General features: G+C 35.7%; 1 protein-coding gene across 2 annotated transcripts in view; it reads right to left on the bottom strand.

The window, feature by feature from the left end:
* LOC5567207 (organic cation transporter protein) overlaps positions 1–20,002 on the bottom strand; it is a 53,922-nt gene that overhangs the window by 12,136 nt on the left and 21,784 nt on the right. For both annotated transcript variants that reach the window (XM_021855007.1, XM_001651586.2), the window contains exon 2: positions 9,621–10,457. In XM_021855007.1, the coding sequence (XP_021710699.1) occupies positions 9,621–9,663 (43 nt within the window). In that variant the 5' untranslated portion in view covers positions 9,664–10,457. The remainder of the gene's footprint in view (positions 1–9,620; positions 10,458–20,002) is intronic.

The following is a 20,002-nucleotide window of genomic DNA, read 5'->3' as shown; positions in this document are numbered from 1 at the left end:
TTCATTTCACAGTTCCACTAATAATGACGGAATATTTATAGAAACATTAGCAATCTCGTTCCTCGATTTCCGTTCGTAACCTATCTGCCGCTCGATTGTTGCAACTGATCTCGGCCCAACAGACGTCAGCAACAAATATAAATATTTTCACATCGGAAACCGTTTGCATTTCCATTAGGGCAATCGATGCACAATCACCCAAGCTTTGATTGAGACATTAAAACAACATGATACCGGTGGTGCTCTCTGACAATGGTAAATATTTATCCAGAAGTAGGGCAAACAGTGCATGTCACATGAGATAAGCTACCGTTTAATCGATCAGGTAGTGGTGATTTTTTTTTCAATATTGTTTTTGATATATTCTCTTGAATGGTTTTGAATATAGAATTCATTACAAATTGAAAGGTTATCCAATTGCTCCCAATGATTGCACATTACGTATACCTTTTACAAATCATCAAACGGGGCCTTCCTTAGCCGAGTGTTTAGAGTCCACGGCTACAAAGCAAAGCCATGCTGAAGGTGTCTGGGTTCTATTCCCGATCGGTCCAGGATCTTTTCGTAATGGAAATTTCCTTGACTTCCCTGGGCATAGAAGTATAATCGTACCTGCCATACAATATACGAATGCAAAAATGGCAACTTCGGCAAAGAAAGCTCTCAGTTAATAACTGTGGATGTGCTCATAAGAACACTAAGCTGAGTAGCCGGCTTATTATTTTTTTTTTTCCGTTTTGGCTCAACTACTGCTGTACAGTGAAATTTCCATGAGTCGATATTGAAGGGACCATCGACTTATGGACATATCGAGTCAAGAAACAGAAATCCTTTGGAAAGCTGTTTCAATGGACCATCATAGTTATCATGAATTAAGGTTTCTTGTATGATTGCAAGAGTCGATATCGAGTCAAGGACCATCGACTCATAGAGGTTTCACTGTAGAACAAGATATAGATTCTGAACACGTTTGCGAATGGAAATGCACATCTGCATGAAACTAAGCTTATTGAAATTTCTCGCTACTATCGTTGCGAATAAATGCGATGATGTGATGATTGTTTTGCATCACCGTCAACGATTAGCGAAATGGTTGTGTGTACGGAGTGAACATTAACTAGCCGGAACGGATCATAATGTGATAAATGGAACAAGCAATAGAGATATTTCCTGTCGAGCGGATAAACCAATTTTCACAGTGAATGCTGCCGTGTGCAGCTATTTGTTACATCATTTATTGTACCGTAAATTCGGGTGAAATTGATCAATAGGGTGAAATTGATCACCGTGTCACACGATTTTATTTCCCTCTTATAGAGCACAGAAATCAATGCAACATAAAGTAAATGAACATAGTATGTCTTAACTATTGTCGAATTGCATGTTGTGAAGTTTTTTGTGTTAAGGAATGTTTATTTCTATGAAAATAATAGAAAATTCCATAATCGTATTCTGTGTGGTATTGGCAGACATCAATAAACTTATAGTTTTAAACAAGGATTTGGACATGGTGTCAACCTGAACATTTGTAAGAATGCTTGAAATATATCCTCAAAACGAATTTTATCATCAAAATTCGTACCAATTTGTTCATTTTGTTGTAATAATTGATTTTTTTTATAGATGTCAGAAGATTCCTTCGGAAATTGCCTACATTTAGGCGTTTTCTGCGGTTTTGTTGAAAATTAATTGTTTATTATTTCCATAAATTTTGCATTGTCAAGAATTTGGCAAGCATATTTGTATTCAGGAGGCCCAAATTAAATAAGTAAAGTTGTTTTCAAAACTAAAAATAATTGTTTTGACAGGTGATCAATTTCACCCCGAAATGGAATTCCTTGATTTTTTATTTTAGAGTCGATTTTCAGCACTAAAATAACAACTGTTTGAAAATATCAGTATACAAGCCAATGAGGCTCACCGTCGTACTTGTTTTCCTGCATTAAGTTGTTTGGAATCAGCAACATGATAGAAAACAGACATGGAAAACAGTGAAAAGTGATCAATTTCACCCGAAATTACGGTAATTTACTTCTAAATACACTTATTTTCTTAATTGATTTAAAATAATAATTTCAAACATAACATTATTTTTATAAACTAAGTGTTCTGTTTCGCTCAAGAAAAGTATAGAAATTCCCTGACAAATGGGTCAAGAAATAACCTACAGCGGGCCCAGACATCTTTTCTCAACTGCGTACTGCGATCAGAAAAATGTGATTTCTGGACCATTTCTCGGAAGAAATTTTCCACGCATCAGGATAGGCGATTTCTTCTTTTGTCAGTAGCAAATCAGCCTTTACATTGAAATATTCTGTGTTAGGCGACACCATCATTCCAATTTGGTAATACTAAATTAAGCTTTTCTCACAAGTTTATTAACAACATATTACATTTCATTTCCGTAGCATTTCAGAATTTTTACAGATGAGTCGACTTCACCAGCTTATAAGAGATAAAAAAGCTTTCAATTAACTTATAGTAAATATATGACGTATTAATCGTGGCAATTATAGATTACAAGGTTTTTTGTCTAAAATTTATAATAAATTTATTCAACATTTATTTCAATGTTTCAACATTGTATATTCTACGAAACTTATTAGTACTACCCGAGGGAGGGAGCATTAGAATCAATTTTCAAAATTTAATTGTGAATCCTCTGCAGAGCTTTTTTGCAAATCCCTGATTTTTGAAATCCCTGATTTTTGAAATCCCTGTGACAACTCAGGTAAGTTAGATATAAAATTTTTGTATAACATTGGTCCCAAAATGCTGCCTTGAGAAGTATCAGCTCCCACAGGGAGTCTTTAGGACTGGGAGCCCTGATAATTAACTTAAAATGTACGATCTGACAACAAACTTTGGATTCATCTAACAATAAGTACATGCTGGGAAAAAAGTTTTAAATTTCAGAATCAAGTGTTCATGCCAAACACTGTCGAATGCTTTTTCTATGACCAGTAGAATAAGGACTGTTCATTTAAGAAAGTGGACACCTAAATATTAGCATTTTGGTGTAAAAATTCCATAAAAACAAATAAAATTTTGTTTCAGTGTGATCTCAAGTGTTTATTTTGACAGCAGACAAAAGTTGACATAAAAAAATTATAGATTCTAAACGATGGGTCGAATTGACATGGCGACTCTCAATTTTTTTCTGCACAAATGGTGTACAGAAAAACTGCCGTTCCGAGATTTGGCTTAAATCGCGAAGTGTCCAAATTGAATTTTTTCAACGCTGTGGCCAAAACAGATATTCCTAACGACGTACGATACATCCCAACAGAAAAATTTGGGAAAAATGATTTGGTATGGCAAGCAATTTGCTCCTGCGGTATGAAAGTACTACATATTTCACGACGGGTTCAATCAACGGCAAAAATTACAGATCTGAATGCATTAAAAAATGGCTTCTGCACTGAAAGCATACCATGCCTCCATTGTTTTTGCCAGACCTAGCATCGGCTCACTATGCTTCAGCTACTTTTGAGATGCTCAAGAAGGAATAAGTCGAAGAGAAGCAAGCTCCATCGATTTTTTCAAGAAAATGTGGTCAGCAGTTCAAAAAGCAGTTCGAAAAGTTCCGAAAAAAGTTGTGCAGAATTTTATGGGAGGTATCAAAAGAAAAGTAAGAGCATTCTCCAGCAATGCTCAATAATTGTTCAAATTTATGTGAATTTGATCGAAATTACGTTGATTTCCATGTATTTGAGGTAAACTCATGAATTTGTTCGAAAATAAACAGTTTACTGTAAAAACACGTGTCCACTTTCTTAATTGAACAGTCCATAGCCTTCAGATTTGTTGGAACGAATCAAATGTGTTACACGTAAAAGTTAATGAGTACTATAGGCAGGGCCGGATTTACAAATGTGGGGACCCTTTACTCGAGAAATATTTTTATATCTTAGATTTTTTTTCTATCTTAAGGCGAAGTAGGCCGTCATTGAAATTCGTACGCGTCGTTGATGATTGTTGCTTATTCATCTCACGATTTCAAATCAAAGAAAATTAGTTGGTTTTGTACTGACATAGCTGTAAAAGTATCAGCATACTTTATGCATGTTAGCGCGTACAGTGATACTTTTTCAAGACAATATAAACTATCAAGACTGAGTTTTATCACTTTGAATTGCAAGCTGAAAAATCATCATTGTTGCCAAATGAATGACGGGCTACTTAGCCTTAGCCTTAATTAACGAGATGTTTAGCCCTGGGCTAGTTTATTTCGGGACTAACGGCTTTACTTCCCTTCCGAAGAAAGTCGTCACTTTAACTTTTCACGTCATAAGTGACTAAGTCGGGGTCCTCGGCGTGAGAGGCGAGCGTTCTAACCACTACACCAGGTCCGTTCCCCAAAAAATACTTTAGAATAGACTAGATATTTTCAATGCTCTTCGCAAGGTTGTCATTTTCAAAAGTCCAACTATTTTATAACGTTCTAAAATGCTTGAAATCCCTTATGAACTTGAACCAATTTTAAATTAAAATTAATGTCACAAATGTTTTCACTAATGTTGTAATATCTTTGAAGATTTTATATACAATGTTTTTGGGCTTATTCGTTAACAACAAAATACATTTGTTGATTCTTTTTTATATTCAAGTTGTTGAACATACAAATTCACCAAACAATTTTTATTTGAAGAATTTCAGAGATTTCATCTGTCTAGAAATTCTTCTACTGATTCCTCTACCCATTCTCCCAGACAAAAATCCAGCGATTTTCCAAAGGATGCTTAGTGAATTTCCTCCAGAAAATTCTCCTTGAAATCCTTGAGCGCTCCAGCGATACAACCTTCAGTTTCTATAGGGATTACCTCGATTTTTTTTTCCAAAGACTTAACTAGGAGTTTTTCCACAGATTTTTTTTCTAATCATTTAATCGAATTCTCCAGGTATTACAATAGGGGATCTTACTTGTTTAAAGATGTTCTAAACGTTAATCTCAGAGGATTTATTAAAAAAAACGATGGAAGGATCTCCGGATAAAATCTTGGAGGTCTTGAAAAATATCTAAAAGAATCTTTGGAAAAAAAAATCCTGTTGGAATTTTGTAGGTAATTTCTGTGGTTATTCTTGGGAAAAATCAAGTTACATTCTTGAGAAAACTGAAACAAAATTTTTGAAAGAAATTTTGGGAAAATTCTTTAAGGAATTCCACGGGAAATCTACGGAATATTCTCTAAATCTTTAGGAAAATACCAAAATTTTCACGAAATTCTTAGAAAAAAAAACAACAAGGAAAACACATACAGTAAAACGAGCATTAATACTGTCGTGATGTCACGAGGAAGTACAAAAAAAAAGAGAAATGTCTGACCTCATACTATGATGAAGGATCAAACTCTTATCTCCTGGCCCATATTAGGTTACGTTTTGTTTTTCTGTCTCCTGTATTTTTTGGTTCCTTTCTGGTCTTTCTCAAGTCTCTAATTTTAAGCAAGAGGTCTCTAAAGTTCCTATATTCAAGGCACTTAATCATTACCAGCCCTGCAATGTAATCAATAAAGTCATTTTCAAAAAAAAAAAAAAAGTCAAATAATTTAGTCTAATTACTAAATTGCATTGGAAACTAGTCTTAAAATTCATTGAGAAAGCTTTCATTACAATAGGGTAACGACTGTTTATTTCGTTCATAACCGCTAACAGTTGGTGCCAGCGGCAAAAAGTACAGGTAACAATCTTTCGAACATTCAGTTTCCTTCACTGGCCGCCGAGCGACGACACTGTTGTTTTTATTCCACCCACTGATCGCGCTACGCTGGATTCTCAATTTTTTCAAACTTACAACACAAGCGCATGGAAGAATGGTAGTCGGACAACTGTCAAAACGTATGGAAAATAATGATAATTGTAAATTACTTGCAATTAGGAACCTAGATCAAAAAAGTAGTGATAAGAAATCAAGTGTAAAGTGAATACATAACTTTTTGCGTTGAGTTCATCTTCCATGGTGCTCTCTTTGCTTCAGGATTTCGTTTTTACTACCACTGAAAAAGAGCCATCTATTGGCTTTTCAGTTTTGAATATCGCCTTATTATTTTGAAAATATACCTTCAGTAATGCCAAAATATTTCTTTTTAATAGCTTAAAGTCTTTCTTTTAGGGTTCCTCCTATAAAAACTACAATAATTTTGCTGAAGATTCTGTCCAGAATCAAAGGACTCTTTGAAAATTAACTTTTGAATACCTACAAGAACTATTTGCAAGAAATTTTCTTAAAATTCATATGAGGATCATTTATAGAATTCCTCAAGAAATTATGCGAACATCATTCCTTAAAATACTGATTTAAAATATATATAAACAAACATTTTTCCATGAATTAATTTCTTAATTCCTCGAAAAAAACACGAAGATTATTCACTTTCACTTTTTCATCAATCCTTCGAGTTGATTCATTTAACTTTTTTTTTAGATATTTGTTAGTTCAAACTTACTATTTTTCCAGAATTTCAGTAATACGGACTCCTGTAGAAATACTGTCCGTACTCTTGTCCAGAAGAACCATTGAACTGGCACTTTGTGAAATCTCTAGCTTCGTGGATGAATGTTTGGAAAAAGTTTTGACGGTTTTCCTTGACATATTCTTAGATGAAGTCGAATAGTTGATATTCACATATTAAACAAAATAATTCGAGGGCTCAAAAGACCATCCAGAATGAGTCAAAAAATAAAATGAAAATCGGGCTTGATAACCTTTGATTTGGATTAAATTTTGTACATGCTTTTGGTTTGGTAGAATAAGTGTATTCCATAGAAAAATCGATCATTTTGACTCTAGAATAACTTTTGAAAATCGCGTAATTTATTGCATGCTTTTTTTTTGAAAAAATCTTATTCCGAAACTGTTGTTTTAAATTAAAAATGATATATGAAAGAGTTGTAGTGAGCTATCTGGGCCACATTTATTTGGAAAAAATATACACTGAATAAAATATTTTGTTTATTTTAATGAAAATTCAAAAATAAACTTTAATTTTAAATTACACAAAAACCCTTTTCTAATATTTTTTCTAAGTTATAAGTGGGACAAAGTTTCAATGATGGAGAAATTTGGAATCAAAAAGTTTTTTCTAAGAACAGTTTTTGGTCGATTTTCAATTGTTGTGAAAATAAATACATTATGATGAAACAATGAGAATCTTGATATCATTCTTAATCATAATTATCATGATCTCTTCTCTAGAAGCAGTGATTTTCGAATTATGTAAAGTTTGATGCAAAAAAAATATTAATTAAATCATAACATAGGCAATTTTAATTAGTTATTCGCGATTCTCCGTCATGAAAAATGAATAAGTAGAGAAAAATATGGCCTTTACTCTCGAAAATGTATTGTTCTTGAGAATTGCAAATCTATATAAATCAAAATGGAATGGTGTTTGTATATCACGAAATGTCTTGAGAACGGACTAACGGATTTTGATAATTCTTCCATAGTAAGGATCCCAAAGTGTTCCGACGTGATGGTGTATATAAAAAGCAAAGAATATTGAACGGGTAAGTCGGAAAAACGTTAGTGAACGGGACTGTCATTTTGTACGGGGAGTTTCATTTGATTTTAAAACAGTCTACTTGATGGCAAGACGAAGTTTGCCGGGACCACTAGTAACTTATGAATGTGGCCTATTTTATTATTACAACAATCATTTTATGCATTTAACTTGATATAATTCAAAAATGGTTCAACAGCGGTGATCATTATGATCATGAATGATTTCAATATTCTTATTGTATCATCAGAACATGTTTAATTTAACAAAAAATCCAAATTTTGAAAATCGATCAAAAATTGTTTTTAGAAAAACTCTTGTATTAAAAATTTCGCCATCATGAAACTTTATCTTAAACATCTGTTTTTTATCAAGATTCCATGGTGAATATATAAACAATAATAAAAATATAGTTTTTGTGCTATTCAAAAATTTATGTTTTATTTTTGAATTTAGCATGAAAAAATCAATAAATATTTTCAGTGTATATTTTTTTCTTGTGGTCCAAATGGTTCGCAACAAATTTTCCTAAAATCATTTTTCTCTAAAATCAACAGTTTCAATATTGCATGTTAAAACTTATAGGCCATTTTCAAAAGTTATTCTTGAGTCAAAATGATCAATTTTTCCATGGAAAACACTTGTTCTACCATAACGAAAACATGTGCAAAATTTACTGCAATTCCAAGATGGTCAAGATCTAGGACTGACTGATTTAACATGGAATTCGTCAAAAGCAGCAAATTTTATGATACAGATTTTTTAGAGTAGCATTTGATCTTTTTTCAGAACTTCAACCTTTTACTCATATAAAAATTTTCTTTATTACACTTTTTATTTTACACTGCTCTCTGGCTAACCCCTTGTAATCATTCTAGAACTCTTGATATATTCTCGAAGTAATACCTTGGAGAACTTCAGGAGAAACTTCGTAACAACTATCAGGAAAGACACCACTGGGAGAATTTCAGATTCAACACAAGGTTTCTAAGGACCAATCCGTAAAATTGAACCAAAATGTATACTCTAGATTTGTTTGCATCAAAGGATAGGAGAGGGCCACTGTGATTTAAAGAATCTCATCGCTCTCAAACCTGGAATGATCGTTTAGAAAAAAACCTGAGAAATCGATCAAACCTCAGCAAGAATCAGCTCAGTTATTTGATATGATTTAGGTTCATGAAGTTCAATAGTGCAGTAAAAATCGTGAAACAGTTTGTGAAATGGAAAATTTGTCTTCTTCTTCTTCTTCTTTATGGCATTACGTCTTCACTGGGACAGTATCTGCTTCTCAACTTAGTGCACACTTGCACAGTTATTAACTAAGAGCTTACTTTGCCAAAGTTGCCTTTTTCGCATTTGTATATTGTGTGGCAAGTACGATTACTCTATGTCCTGGGAAGTCAAGGAAATTTCCATAACGAAAAGATTCTGGACCGACCGGGAATCGTACCCAGACATGTTTTCAGCATGGCTTTGCTTTGTAGCCGCGGACTACAACAAAAAAAAAGTCACAAGAATCAATTCAGAGATGACTAAAAATACAACGGCATTGAAAACTTATTATATATAGGGGTATACAAATGCATTTCCATCGAATCATGATCCCAAATTTCAGTTAAGTTTATTATAAGGATTGACGTCTTACTGTTTTCTCATATTTGACTCTTTTATGGTTTTTAAATTCACTATTCTTCCAATAAATTATAAGCAGTTACGCCATTTTTCTCCACATCACCCTGAATCACTTTTCACCTAGAAGCTAATAAGCAACGTCCTTTCCAGGTCATTACACAATCCCCCATTGTAGTAGTTCACATAACAATAACCGGGTCCATTAAAATTCGCAATCCTCTGCCCGTGCGTTCGACTCCAGTTCACCTCGGCCACTTAAACCCCCCATATATTTCACTTTCTAATCACTTTGTCCACGCGCGGGCACTTCTTCTGGCTCCACAATTATCGTCATTTACAGTCCACAGCACACGGTTCACACTTCGGTACCCAGCTCACGTGGAGGTGCTTTACACGAAAACAATCATCGAAAATCCCAACACGAGAGTGGGCTCGTCCCACTTAATCCGCAGTTCTTCGAGTACCCACTTTACGATCACTTACCCAACATTCCCATCAGCTCCTCCAGTGTATGATCAACCGCCATCGTTCTGCAAAGTTGGCGTCCAGACAAACTCTCAAGGACCTTGCTGTTCCACTAAAAAAACTTGACGTCCTTCAACTGCCACAACAGACTTCGCTGTTGGTTCAACTTTCAATCGCCCAACCAATTTGTCCTTCTTTCACTTCTCAAATTCGCACCGCCCAGACACCACACTACACAGTGCACTTCCGTGATCGCGTCCGACCGCGACGAGTGTCAAGAACGATCTAAGAATTTCGCAAACCAGAAATCCTTCTGGAGCAGCGCCTCAGACTCCGAGTGGGGATGGGACTCCCCCAAATGTGGCAACCAACGGGCGAATTGATTCACGAAAAGCTGCTGCTGCCGAGAGCCTTGACAACCGCTCGCGCCGAACGCTGACGCAGAACTCGCGAAATTCTTCAACACGCGGTAACCACACGGCGGCAGGTCTGGTCGCTTTAGGCGCGGTGCGCTGCTCAAATCGTCATCACCATCATCATTATCGTCATCGGCGTGCACAGTGCTCACTCACGTCAGCGTCATTGTTTGGATCAGGAGGCGCGTAAGCACTCACGGAATCGAGAGACAGAAATCGAGAGCGATGCGAACCACGCTGCCCGAGAGCGCGTCAGGAATTCGGTTCAACTGTTGCGTTCGTTGCGAAGACACACTTCACTTTGTGGTGAGGCAGCAGGGATTTCCACTTGAATGCACTTTTCTTCTTCGGTTGAGATGCTGCTGCAGGGATCGTGCTTTGGACATCGATGCTCTAGTGATGCACTTTTTGTGGGATTAATTGGTTGCTTTGTTGAGCGCTGGAAGGCGAAAATGGAATAAACAAAACGAAAATAAGTCAATGATGATTGCACACCAGCTAAAAGAAAGAAGTGAAAGGAATTTGAGGATCGTATATAAATTATGTCCCGCCTTCAGATATGCTTTTCGTTTGATCCTTCCTAGAAATTCAGAACGACTGTTAGTCGGCGTCCATTTATTACGTAACGCAAAAATTGAAAGTTTTTTGAACCCCACTCCGTAAAGCTTTATGAAAAAAAAACAAATTTTTGTATGAGCCGTAACGTTTGAGCCTACTCCTCCCTCCCCCTACAGTATTACGTAATTTGAGGATGGCGCATAACTTGGTATGCTCATTTTACTCTCAATCGTTCAAAAAACGTATTAACCTTTACCATACTGGGTACCGTAATCCGGGATAACATTGATCATTTGCCTGGATATTTTTTTAAGTATTTCATTTAAAACTGCAAATGTTGCAAGTTTTATAGTTTCAAATAACTACTGGCACCCATTACTTGTGACTACGCATGTAAAGAACGTTCGGTAATATTGAAAATGTTGTTATGGGGCAAAATTCTATCAAGTCATTTACTTTTTGAGTTATTTTGAATTTGAAGTATAAAAGGGTAACTTTGATAGTTTTTTTTTCGAAAAAAAAACTTGATTATTTGTGCATGCTGTTCCAAAGAATTATGATTTGTATTTTTGAAACTAGTACTGGCATCCAAGCTATCGATAGCAGTTGATAGATTGCTTTAAAGTGTTTCGAAAATGCTAAAATCGTGTCAATTTTAATACTCGTATAAAAAGCCACAAATGTTCACGATTCAAATGAAAACAGCTCTTACATGAAGTGTCATACTAATATTCTTTAGTGTATTGTGTGTGCGAAGGTTAGGTATAAGTTTAAACAGCCAAGAGTACCCATTTCCTAGATCTTTGTTTAGTAATTTATTGTTGTTTTGTTTAAAAATTTCTATACCTTCCGCTACGTCAAGCTTCCAAGGATTTGAAATATGTCGTAAGAGTTTAATTTATTTTTTTTTTGTGTTAAGGAAATGTTGTTCATTGTAAATATGTTCTGCAACTTTTGAAATGGTGTACATGTACTTTTTCTGTGTCTTTATGTGCTTTAGTAACTTCTGCTACGTGCTCTTTAAAACGTGTATTGAGAGTCCGTTTTGTTTGTCCTATGTAAATTTTATTGCAGTGGTCGCATGTAATTTGTAAACGCCTGATTTATATAAACTGTCAATTGGGACTTTTGTTGCACCTAGGAGAGTTGGTTGGAGTTAATTGTTTCTACTGGTAAAAACTAACTCAAACCCAAACCTTCGTAAGATTGGGCGTAGCTTTTTTGTTTCATCGTTGTAGTTGATGGCTATACGTTTGAGTATTGGTTGTTCTTGTGTCAGAGTAGTAAGTGAACATCTGTATGTATTGTTCTCATGTTCTTTTGTCAAACGTCTTTTGTCTTGTGTAACCGTTTAATTGACCTGTTTCAAAAATGTAGTTAAGTTACTATCTTCTACCAGTTTCACTGAGGTGGATTGTTAGCATTCGATGTATCATGTGATTGAAGAAAGACATTTTGTGTTGGTGTGAGTGATTTGATGTATTTGGAATAATACGTTGAGTGTTAGTTGGTTTTCTATAGATTTCAAATGTAAGTGATGAGTGTTCCTTTCCAATAAGTACAGGGGATAGGCAAAATGATTGAGATAGGCAACATTTTGCCCAAATTCAAATGCTTATAACTTTATTAAAAATGGATGAAATTGGATGCATCTGGAAGCAGTCGACGGCAAATTTGGTCCAGTTTTAGGAACTTTCTTAGCCATACATATTGACCACTGGACACCGGAGATGTTCCAGATTTTCTGAGGTCATGTCCAAATGTCATTTTTTCTGTCGCTTGTATTTTTTGTGCGGTGTAAAGTTAGATAGATGTTTGCATTTTTCCTAGAAACTAGAACTAATAGGAAGTTGAATACCACTGGACGCATTAAGATTGGTTGGAAATCTTGAGATATACACTCCCGTGCATAAGTTTGGGTTCACCCCCTAAAAAACATGCAAAAGTGTTCAGTCTATATCTCAGTGATTACACGTCCAATTGAAACTCTCTAAGCCGCATTCGAAAGGCAAAGAGTTACTCTTACTTCGTATGTACTTTTCCAAAAACATTTCTTGAAGTTTGTTTACTAAATTTTTACTTAAAGTTGTGACATTTTTCAAAAAGAACACTGAAAAAAACATAGCTAATTTCCTCAGCATTGGATCGACCAAAATTTTAAAACAAGGTGTCATTATAATCGTAATCTTATATTCTTTAAAGAGCACTCACGAAATTTTTGCGGAAAAATCTGAAAAGTATTTAAAATCAATGAAACAGTCAGTCAAGCCATCGTGCAAAAGTTTGGGTTCACCTCTCAGTATGGTGTATTGTGCAAAAGTTTGGGTTCACCTGAAGTTACTTAAATCTGTGAAATCTCAAATCAATCATGTGCGCGCCATCGGTTGAAAAATGGCAGAAATATTACAAAAATTATATGCGTGCAGCTCCGGTGAACCCAAACTTTTGCACGATTTGCATTATACTGCAGGGTGAACCCAAACTTTTGCACGATGACTTGACTGACTGTTTTATTGATTTTGAATACTTACCAGATTTTTCCGCCAAAATTTCGTGGGGTCTCTTCAAAGAATATAGGATTACGATTCTAATGACACTTTAATATAAAATTTTAGTCGATCCAATGCTGAGGAAATTAGATATGATTTTTGAGTATGTTTTTTGAAAAATGTAACAACTTTAAGTAAAAATTAACTATATAAAATTCAAAAAATGTTTTTGGAAAAATACATACGAAGTAAGAATAACCTTTCGAATGCGACTCAAAGAGTTTCAATTGTACGTGTAATCACAGAGATATGGACAGAACACTTTTGCATGTTTTTGAGGGGGTGAACCCAAACTTTTGCCCGGGAGTGTATGACCATTTCCGTAAAACTGGTTCCGGAAAGCATGATCAGTCATGTTTGTATTTCCAATCATGTAAATATTAGCCGGAGCTATGCCATTAGATGCACAGACCACTCTATAGAAGGTTCCAGGTGCCCTGAGGAAGTGGTCAATTAGGAACATATCTGGAACCATATCAATATGGGCATCAAACTTCATGATTTTCAAAGGTTATGCTTTCCGAAGCATTTCCAGCACCACCGGCTGCCATGACCACTTTATAGTAAATTCCAGGTGCCCGGAGGATGTGGATCTCCACCAGATTTCAGGGAGCTGGTTTTAATCTTCTAATAGTTTCTCTAAATTTGTCATAAATATCTCACTTAAAAATGGAGAAAGGGGGTTTCCCATTGGGGCTCCATTTAACTGTTTATAAGTTTCATCTCTCAAGGAAAAATAGTTCTCTTCCATGCAGAGTTTAGTTAATTTAATACATACATTACGTACTTGTTTTATCCAATCTGTGCCCTCATATTGAATAAGTAGCCAATCTTCTAATAGGCTTATGGCCTCTTTAACAGGAATGCTAGGGAATAAAAATTTGACATCAAAAGAAACATTGCTCCGCGGACATGCTCCGGAACGCTGAACTTATCCTTGGCCGTGAAAAACAGGTTGCCGGGGATCTGTTTGAAGTCAGCCTTCACATATGTTTCTTCGTCCATGATGCAGCATTCAAATTTCGTCAGCATGTTGAGGTACAACTTCCTGGCACGGGTTTAGGCGGACTTGTTCTGCTTCTCGTCGCGATTAGGGGCCTTTTGTACCTTGAACGTTCGAAGCCCAGCCTTAGTTTTGGCCTTCTGGACAAAACTTCGGCTTAGGTTCAGGTTCTTAGCCACATCCCGAACGGATGCGTTCGGGTTTCGGTTGAAGGGCCAAGCTACGCGGTTGTGATTTTTGGTGTTGTACGGAATACTTTTTCCTTCACTTCCCAGACAACCAGAAATCGCATGAAAGTTCACGCTATAACTCGTTTATTCATACTAATTACATCAAACCCGCAAATTACAGTGCATAAAATCGTCAGATTGATGAGTTTCCTCGCATAAAACACTTTTTTTCTGAGTTCATTTGTACATTTTGCTCCGTCCCGTATACTCGTACAAAGTAAGTCGAATCAATTCGTAGCAGCTGTCAAATCAACATTTATTATCATAAGTCGCATAAGATCATAGGTTAGTTCGGTAGAATATTTATACACTCGCAATGTTCACTACCCGTCATGAATACGGACTCACTGAAATAAGTATTGCAACACTCAGCTGAATAATGAATCACCCACAAAAAGTTTAGCATCACCTCAAAACAGGTTAATTCACATTGCTATATCTCGAGATCCTTTCGACTTGCAAAGAAGCGATCTTCAGCAAAGTTGTTCAGGGGATCAAGGACATCCGGAAAGCGAACAGTTTAGTTCGCAATTTTGCCGCTAGGTGGCATGTAAAATTGAGCATTTTTAACTAGTTCTAGCTTGTGATCCATAAGAGATAGAAAGTTCGGGTCTTCGGCAAAGTTGCTCAGGGGTTCAAGGACATCCGGAAAGGGAACACTTTAGTTCGCGATTTTGCCACTTGGTGGCGCTAGTGAGTATGCATTCAAAAATGAAGTGTCACATGACATGAATCATTTGGATATAAAGCGAATCATACCTGAATTACTTGTGTATGAAGTGAATATTACGGTGGTCAATCGTTCCTCGAACCGCTTAATCACTCGCGACACCGTGGAATTCGCGATTCCCAACGTTTTAGCGATGGAACGATGCGAGAGATCCTTGTTCTCGTGATGAATGCGCAAGATTTTATCACGCACGAGCTGTTCTTTCGACTCCATTTCCGCGAGTTTTGATCACAGGACTTTAAAACTTGCAGGATAAAAATAATGCACTATGAACTAAATCCACCCAAATTTTCATTAAATTCTACCCAACGGTTAAAAAGTTAGAGCAATTTCATAGTGGACACCCTTTATGGTGTATTTTTGACAGTTCACGTTTTCCAGAAATCGTTTTTGAGCGAGTATATTCAAACATTGTTAAATCAAACACCGGAGTTTTGTTCAAACTTCTGAAAAACTTCCCTTCATAATTATCAGTAACATTTAGAGTGTCCATCCCGGGACATCCCGGGATTTGACAAATTTCGGGATTTCCCGTTTCTCGGGATTTTATTTGTGACATCCCGGGAATCCCAGGATTCTCGAAATGTACGTAGAATTTGATGAAAACCACTTAATTTCAATGAAAAACAATGACATTTTTCCTCACTATCAACCTTATTTGATAAAGTATAAAAGCATAATGAAAAAGAGAATACCGTCAAACGGGGCTTCTTTTGACATTATTTCCACATTCTTTAACTTTGAGGATTTGTAACTCTTAGAATTATGGATAGATGTTGATAATTTTTGCCTATATTTAAGTTGTATATGTACGTAACAAATGTGCAAAATATGAGGCAAATCCATCAAGAAATAACAAAAATGCTTGAAAAGCGAAAAAAGTGTGTCCTTCAAGACAAAAAAGGGGCTACTTTGGACATTTTTACAATTTGCTTATGAAATGATTTTTCCTTATAACTTTCAAACTGATTGAATATATTGTCGTTCACTGTGATGTTATTGAACGTTTTTCATTGATAAACTTAATGTAGGAAATTGCAAAGCTAGAATTAATTACACATATATAACAAATTTCAACGAAACATGCCATTCACTATTATCAATTTGCAGTATGAAACTTAAATTTTCAACTTCCTCTTGAATGAAACTATCAGTTACGAATGTTTGATTTTCAAGTTGACATAAACGAACGACGTAACTACTAGGTACTGCGATAGTAAATGAGTTATGTACAAAAACTCTTTTTTTTCTATTCTTACTGTTATATGAACGATATGTTGAAGGATCACATCAATACCGGTAACTAATTTAATGCCATTAAGTAATTTTCATTAAAAACACAATCTATGAAGTAAAGTTTAGCAAGATCGTAAAGAAGTAAGTTTGCTTTTGTAATATGCTTTTAGCTTCTTAGCAGTTTAGAGCTGGCTTAAGAGTAGTTTAATTTAAGCATTTGAAAGATGCAACTGTTCTGTTTCTACAAATTCATGTAAAATATGACGAATAATAGTTTTTTAGAGATTATATTGTAAATTTGGCATTGGTACGTATTGAAATATGTGTGTTTTATGTCTATTCACTTTTACAAACATTTATTTTATTTTTTTGTTATGTTGTAAAATACACAAACCAAAATATTAAAATAGAATAAAACTCGCAAAAATAAGACCTTTGATCAATTATTTTAATTAAAAAACAATTTTAAGCAAAACAAATCACAAGATTTTCATGAAACATGACGATTCGATAGTTTTGTGATGCTCCCAATAAGTTTCCACGACATGGGTAAAATTCAAACAATGTTTGTATAGCCAATGTTTTATACCTTGTGAATATTCGAGCTTTTTTTAAATGTTTTCTTTTTTATCTTGTTATTGTTGATGTTGTTCCAAGAAAAAAATCATGCCTAGTGGTAGAGCATATATTGGTTAATAAAAGTGCTGAAGACACAAAATTGCTCAGATCAATATTTACGCTGGTAATAAATATAAAAGGTGAGTGTCCAAAGTAGCCCCTGGAATCAAAAGTAGCCCTGTCCGACGGTATGCGAGTAGTTATTTTCACGAAAAGATCAATTTACCAAGCAAGAAACACATATTTTTATTTGTCTAGTTGCAAAGTTTTCATGCTTTCCATTTCAACTTTAGACGTTTCTTTAAGCCTATGCTGAGATAACAAATTTGAAAGTACCCCTAAACTGTCGCAAATCGCAAGTCAGTAAAAAGTAGGCATTGAGAAAATTGAAGTTTCCAATCTCGTTTTTCATACAAATATTTGGAAAAAAAAATGCTTTTCCCTCCGTCACCTTTCCAAAAAAAAATATATATATAGAGATGACCAAATAATGATTCATGTTTGTGTTATACACGATTCCTAATTTTTCTGAACAAAAAGTGATTTCTCGTTAGTGCAGTTGAAAGACAATTAGAAGATATAATGAAAACTGATATCAACTTAATTTTGACTTAATGCAGATGGGGCCGACTTATGATTCACGGCAGTAAACTTCAGACAATAATTTTCAATAATTAACTTTTAGCATGATCTACATTACCATCGATGATCTTTAACCGTTTCTTTTGTTCTAAAGTTTTTATGACTTTTCAAATGTTTGAAGCAAATTGCTTTAAAATTATGGCTCAAGTTTTTATCATACCTCCATTCATAAGTGTTATAGAGAATTTGAAAAATCTATAGCAAACCCGTAATTAGTCAAGCTAAGTTTTGATTTTTGTTAGGGTACTTCATCAGAATAAGAAAGTCTTGTCTGAAATGTGATTTGCTATAATTAACATATTATTTTAAGAAGTTACATTAGGTATCTGTTTATTTTATTAAAAAAAAAATGTTAAATTTGTACTTCCATTTCAACCGAAATGCTAGTTTTATTGAAAATTTGATATTTCCCGGGATCCCGGGGTTTCCCGGGACAAGCATAGATTTTTGTCCCGAATCCCGGGACGAGCAAAATGGCCGGGAAATGGATACTCTAGTAACATTGATTAACTGTTACATTAAGAGCATCAACCCTACCAGATACGCAGTATCACCAACGGATAATTTTCCGAGCCTCATTCTGATCTCTGCACGAGACGAAACTCACGTACGCCTCTTCTTTTTCTATTGCCTTATTTTCACACCTGATACATTTTTGCACACTAGCGAAAGAACATTTATTACTCGGTGCCACAACAAACTGCAAAATGACCGAATTCCCATTTCTTTTATTGCGAATTGAACGAGATACGCGCCCAAAGCCATAACGATGATGATCAGATTCGCGCCATTCAGTGCACACGCCGCTGACAGCTCTGGGAAGAAACGATTTTACTTTTGACGCCACTTTTTGGATCTGAGAAACTGCCAACTCACAGCCGTAATACGATTGACCGACAGACATCAATTTTTAAAAATGGCACCGATCCCCTGAGTGAAGATCGAACCCAAACCGAACTACAGCCTCTGCGAAAACGTGCGCCAAGTCGTAATCGGTGACGTTTTCCACATGGACGCCCCCTCATCAGCGAGAATCTAGGGCATGGAGCGATACAACATATGTACGTAGCAGCTCCACCCGTGATCACGCTGTGACTGATGAAATTTTTCTCCTTCACCTACTACCGTTCATTCAGTTTCTTTTCAAGCCAGTTTGCAAAAAGCCAAACCATGTTATTGTTGCATACCGCACGAATCCCGACCAGACGGAACGAGCAAGATTATAACGGAATGTGTTTCCCTGATAGGGTTTGTTTTTGCCACCAGTTGGGGCCCAGCTAGCCGTAGCGGAAAACGCACAGCAATTCAGCAAGACCAAGCTGAGAGTGGTGGGTTCGAATCCCACTGGTCGTGGATCTTTTCGGGTTGGATATCTTCTCGATTTTCCAGGGCATAGAGTATCTTCGTACCTGCCACACGATATACACATGAAAAATGGTCAATTGGAAAAGATAGCTCTCAGTTATCAACTGTGGAAGTGCTCATAAGAATACTGAGCTAAGGAAGCAGGTTTTGTCCCAGTTGGGACGTAAAGCCAGAGAGTAGAAGCATTGCATTAAAAAATTGCATTGTATATTTTCTGTAAATAACATTCGACCTTACGAACATCAACACCCCCTACAAGCGATAATTTGGTATTTGTGTTTGTTATTGTAAATGTGATGCAAAAAAAATACGACAAGTTAAGAACAAAGTCATCCTGTTAACAAAATTACATCAACCTATGGTACTTGTATCTGCTGATGATAGAAATGTGTTATGTATCATTTTGTTATGTGATTCTGGTCGGGATGCAGTGCAGAAACCACGCGGAACGCGGATGATGACGATGATCATGATGGATGGTGGTGTTGCATCTCGGCGAATTTTCCTGCAAATAAGTGGGCTGCATGGCTCATTTCGGTTTGTGTATGTTTTCTTCGATATGTAGATCAGTGCACAATGCAGAAAGTGAAAGCAGTATGGAAGGGGACACCCACAAATTATGTAACGTCTCAAAGAGGAGTTGGAAATCATGAATAGGGTATTTTAGGGTCACATGAAATTTAGGACTAAATGAATATCTTTTTCAAAGAAAATTTCTCCTAATCAGTAGGCGAATTTCGGCGCGTATTTTCTTCGAAGAAAAGAAAATTTTCTTGCTAGCGGATTATGGAAGAAAATTTCTCTGCCGTTATACGCATAATTGTCCCATGTTACTTTTTGTGCATTTTGACTTTTTGCCATCAAACAGTTTATTTTTACGTGTAGTTTTAGAAAACACTAACCAAAAATTAACTTTGTTCGGAAACTCAATGAAAAGCAAGCCAAGTCAATTTGTCCCATTGTTGAATTTCCACGCATAACTGTCCCACTACTGTATTTCTACGCATAACTGTCACACTATACAATTCGCTGCGCTAATCTTGAACAGAATAT

This window comes from Aedes aegypti, chromosome 3 (assembly GCF_002204515.2).
Source record: "Aedes aegypti strain LVP_AGWG chromosome 3, AaegL5.0 Primary Assembly, whole genome shotgun sequence".
NCBI lineage: Eukaryota > Metazoa > Arthropoda > Insecta > Diptera > Culicidae > Aedes > Aedes aegypti.
The sequence above is the reverse complement of the archived record's forward strand: the minus strand, read 5'-3'. Positions and strand labels throughout refer to the sequence as shown.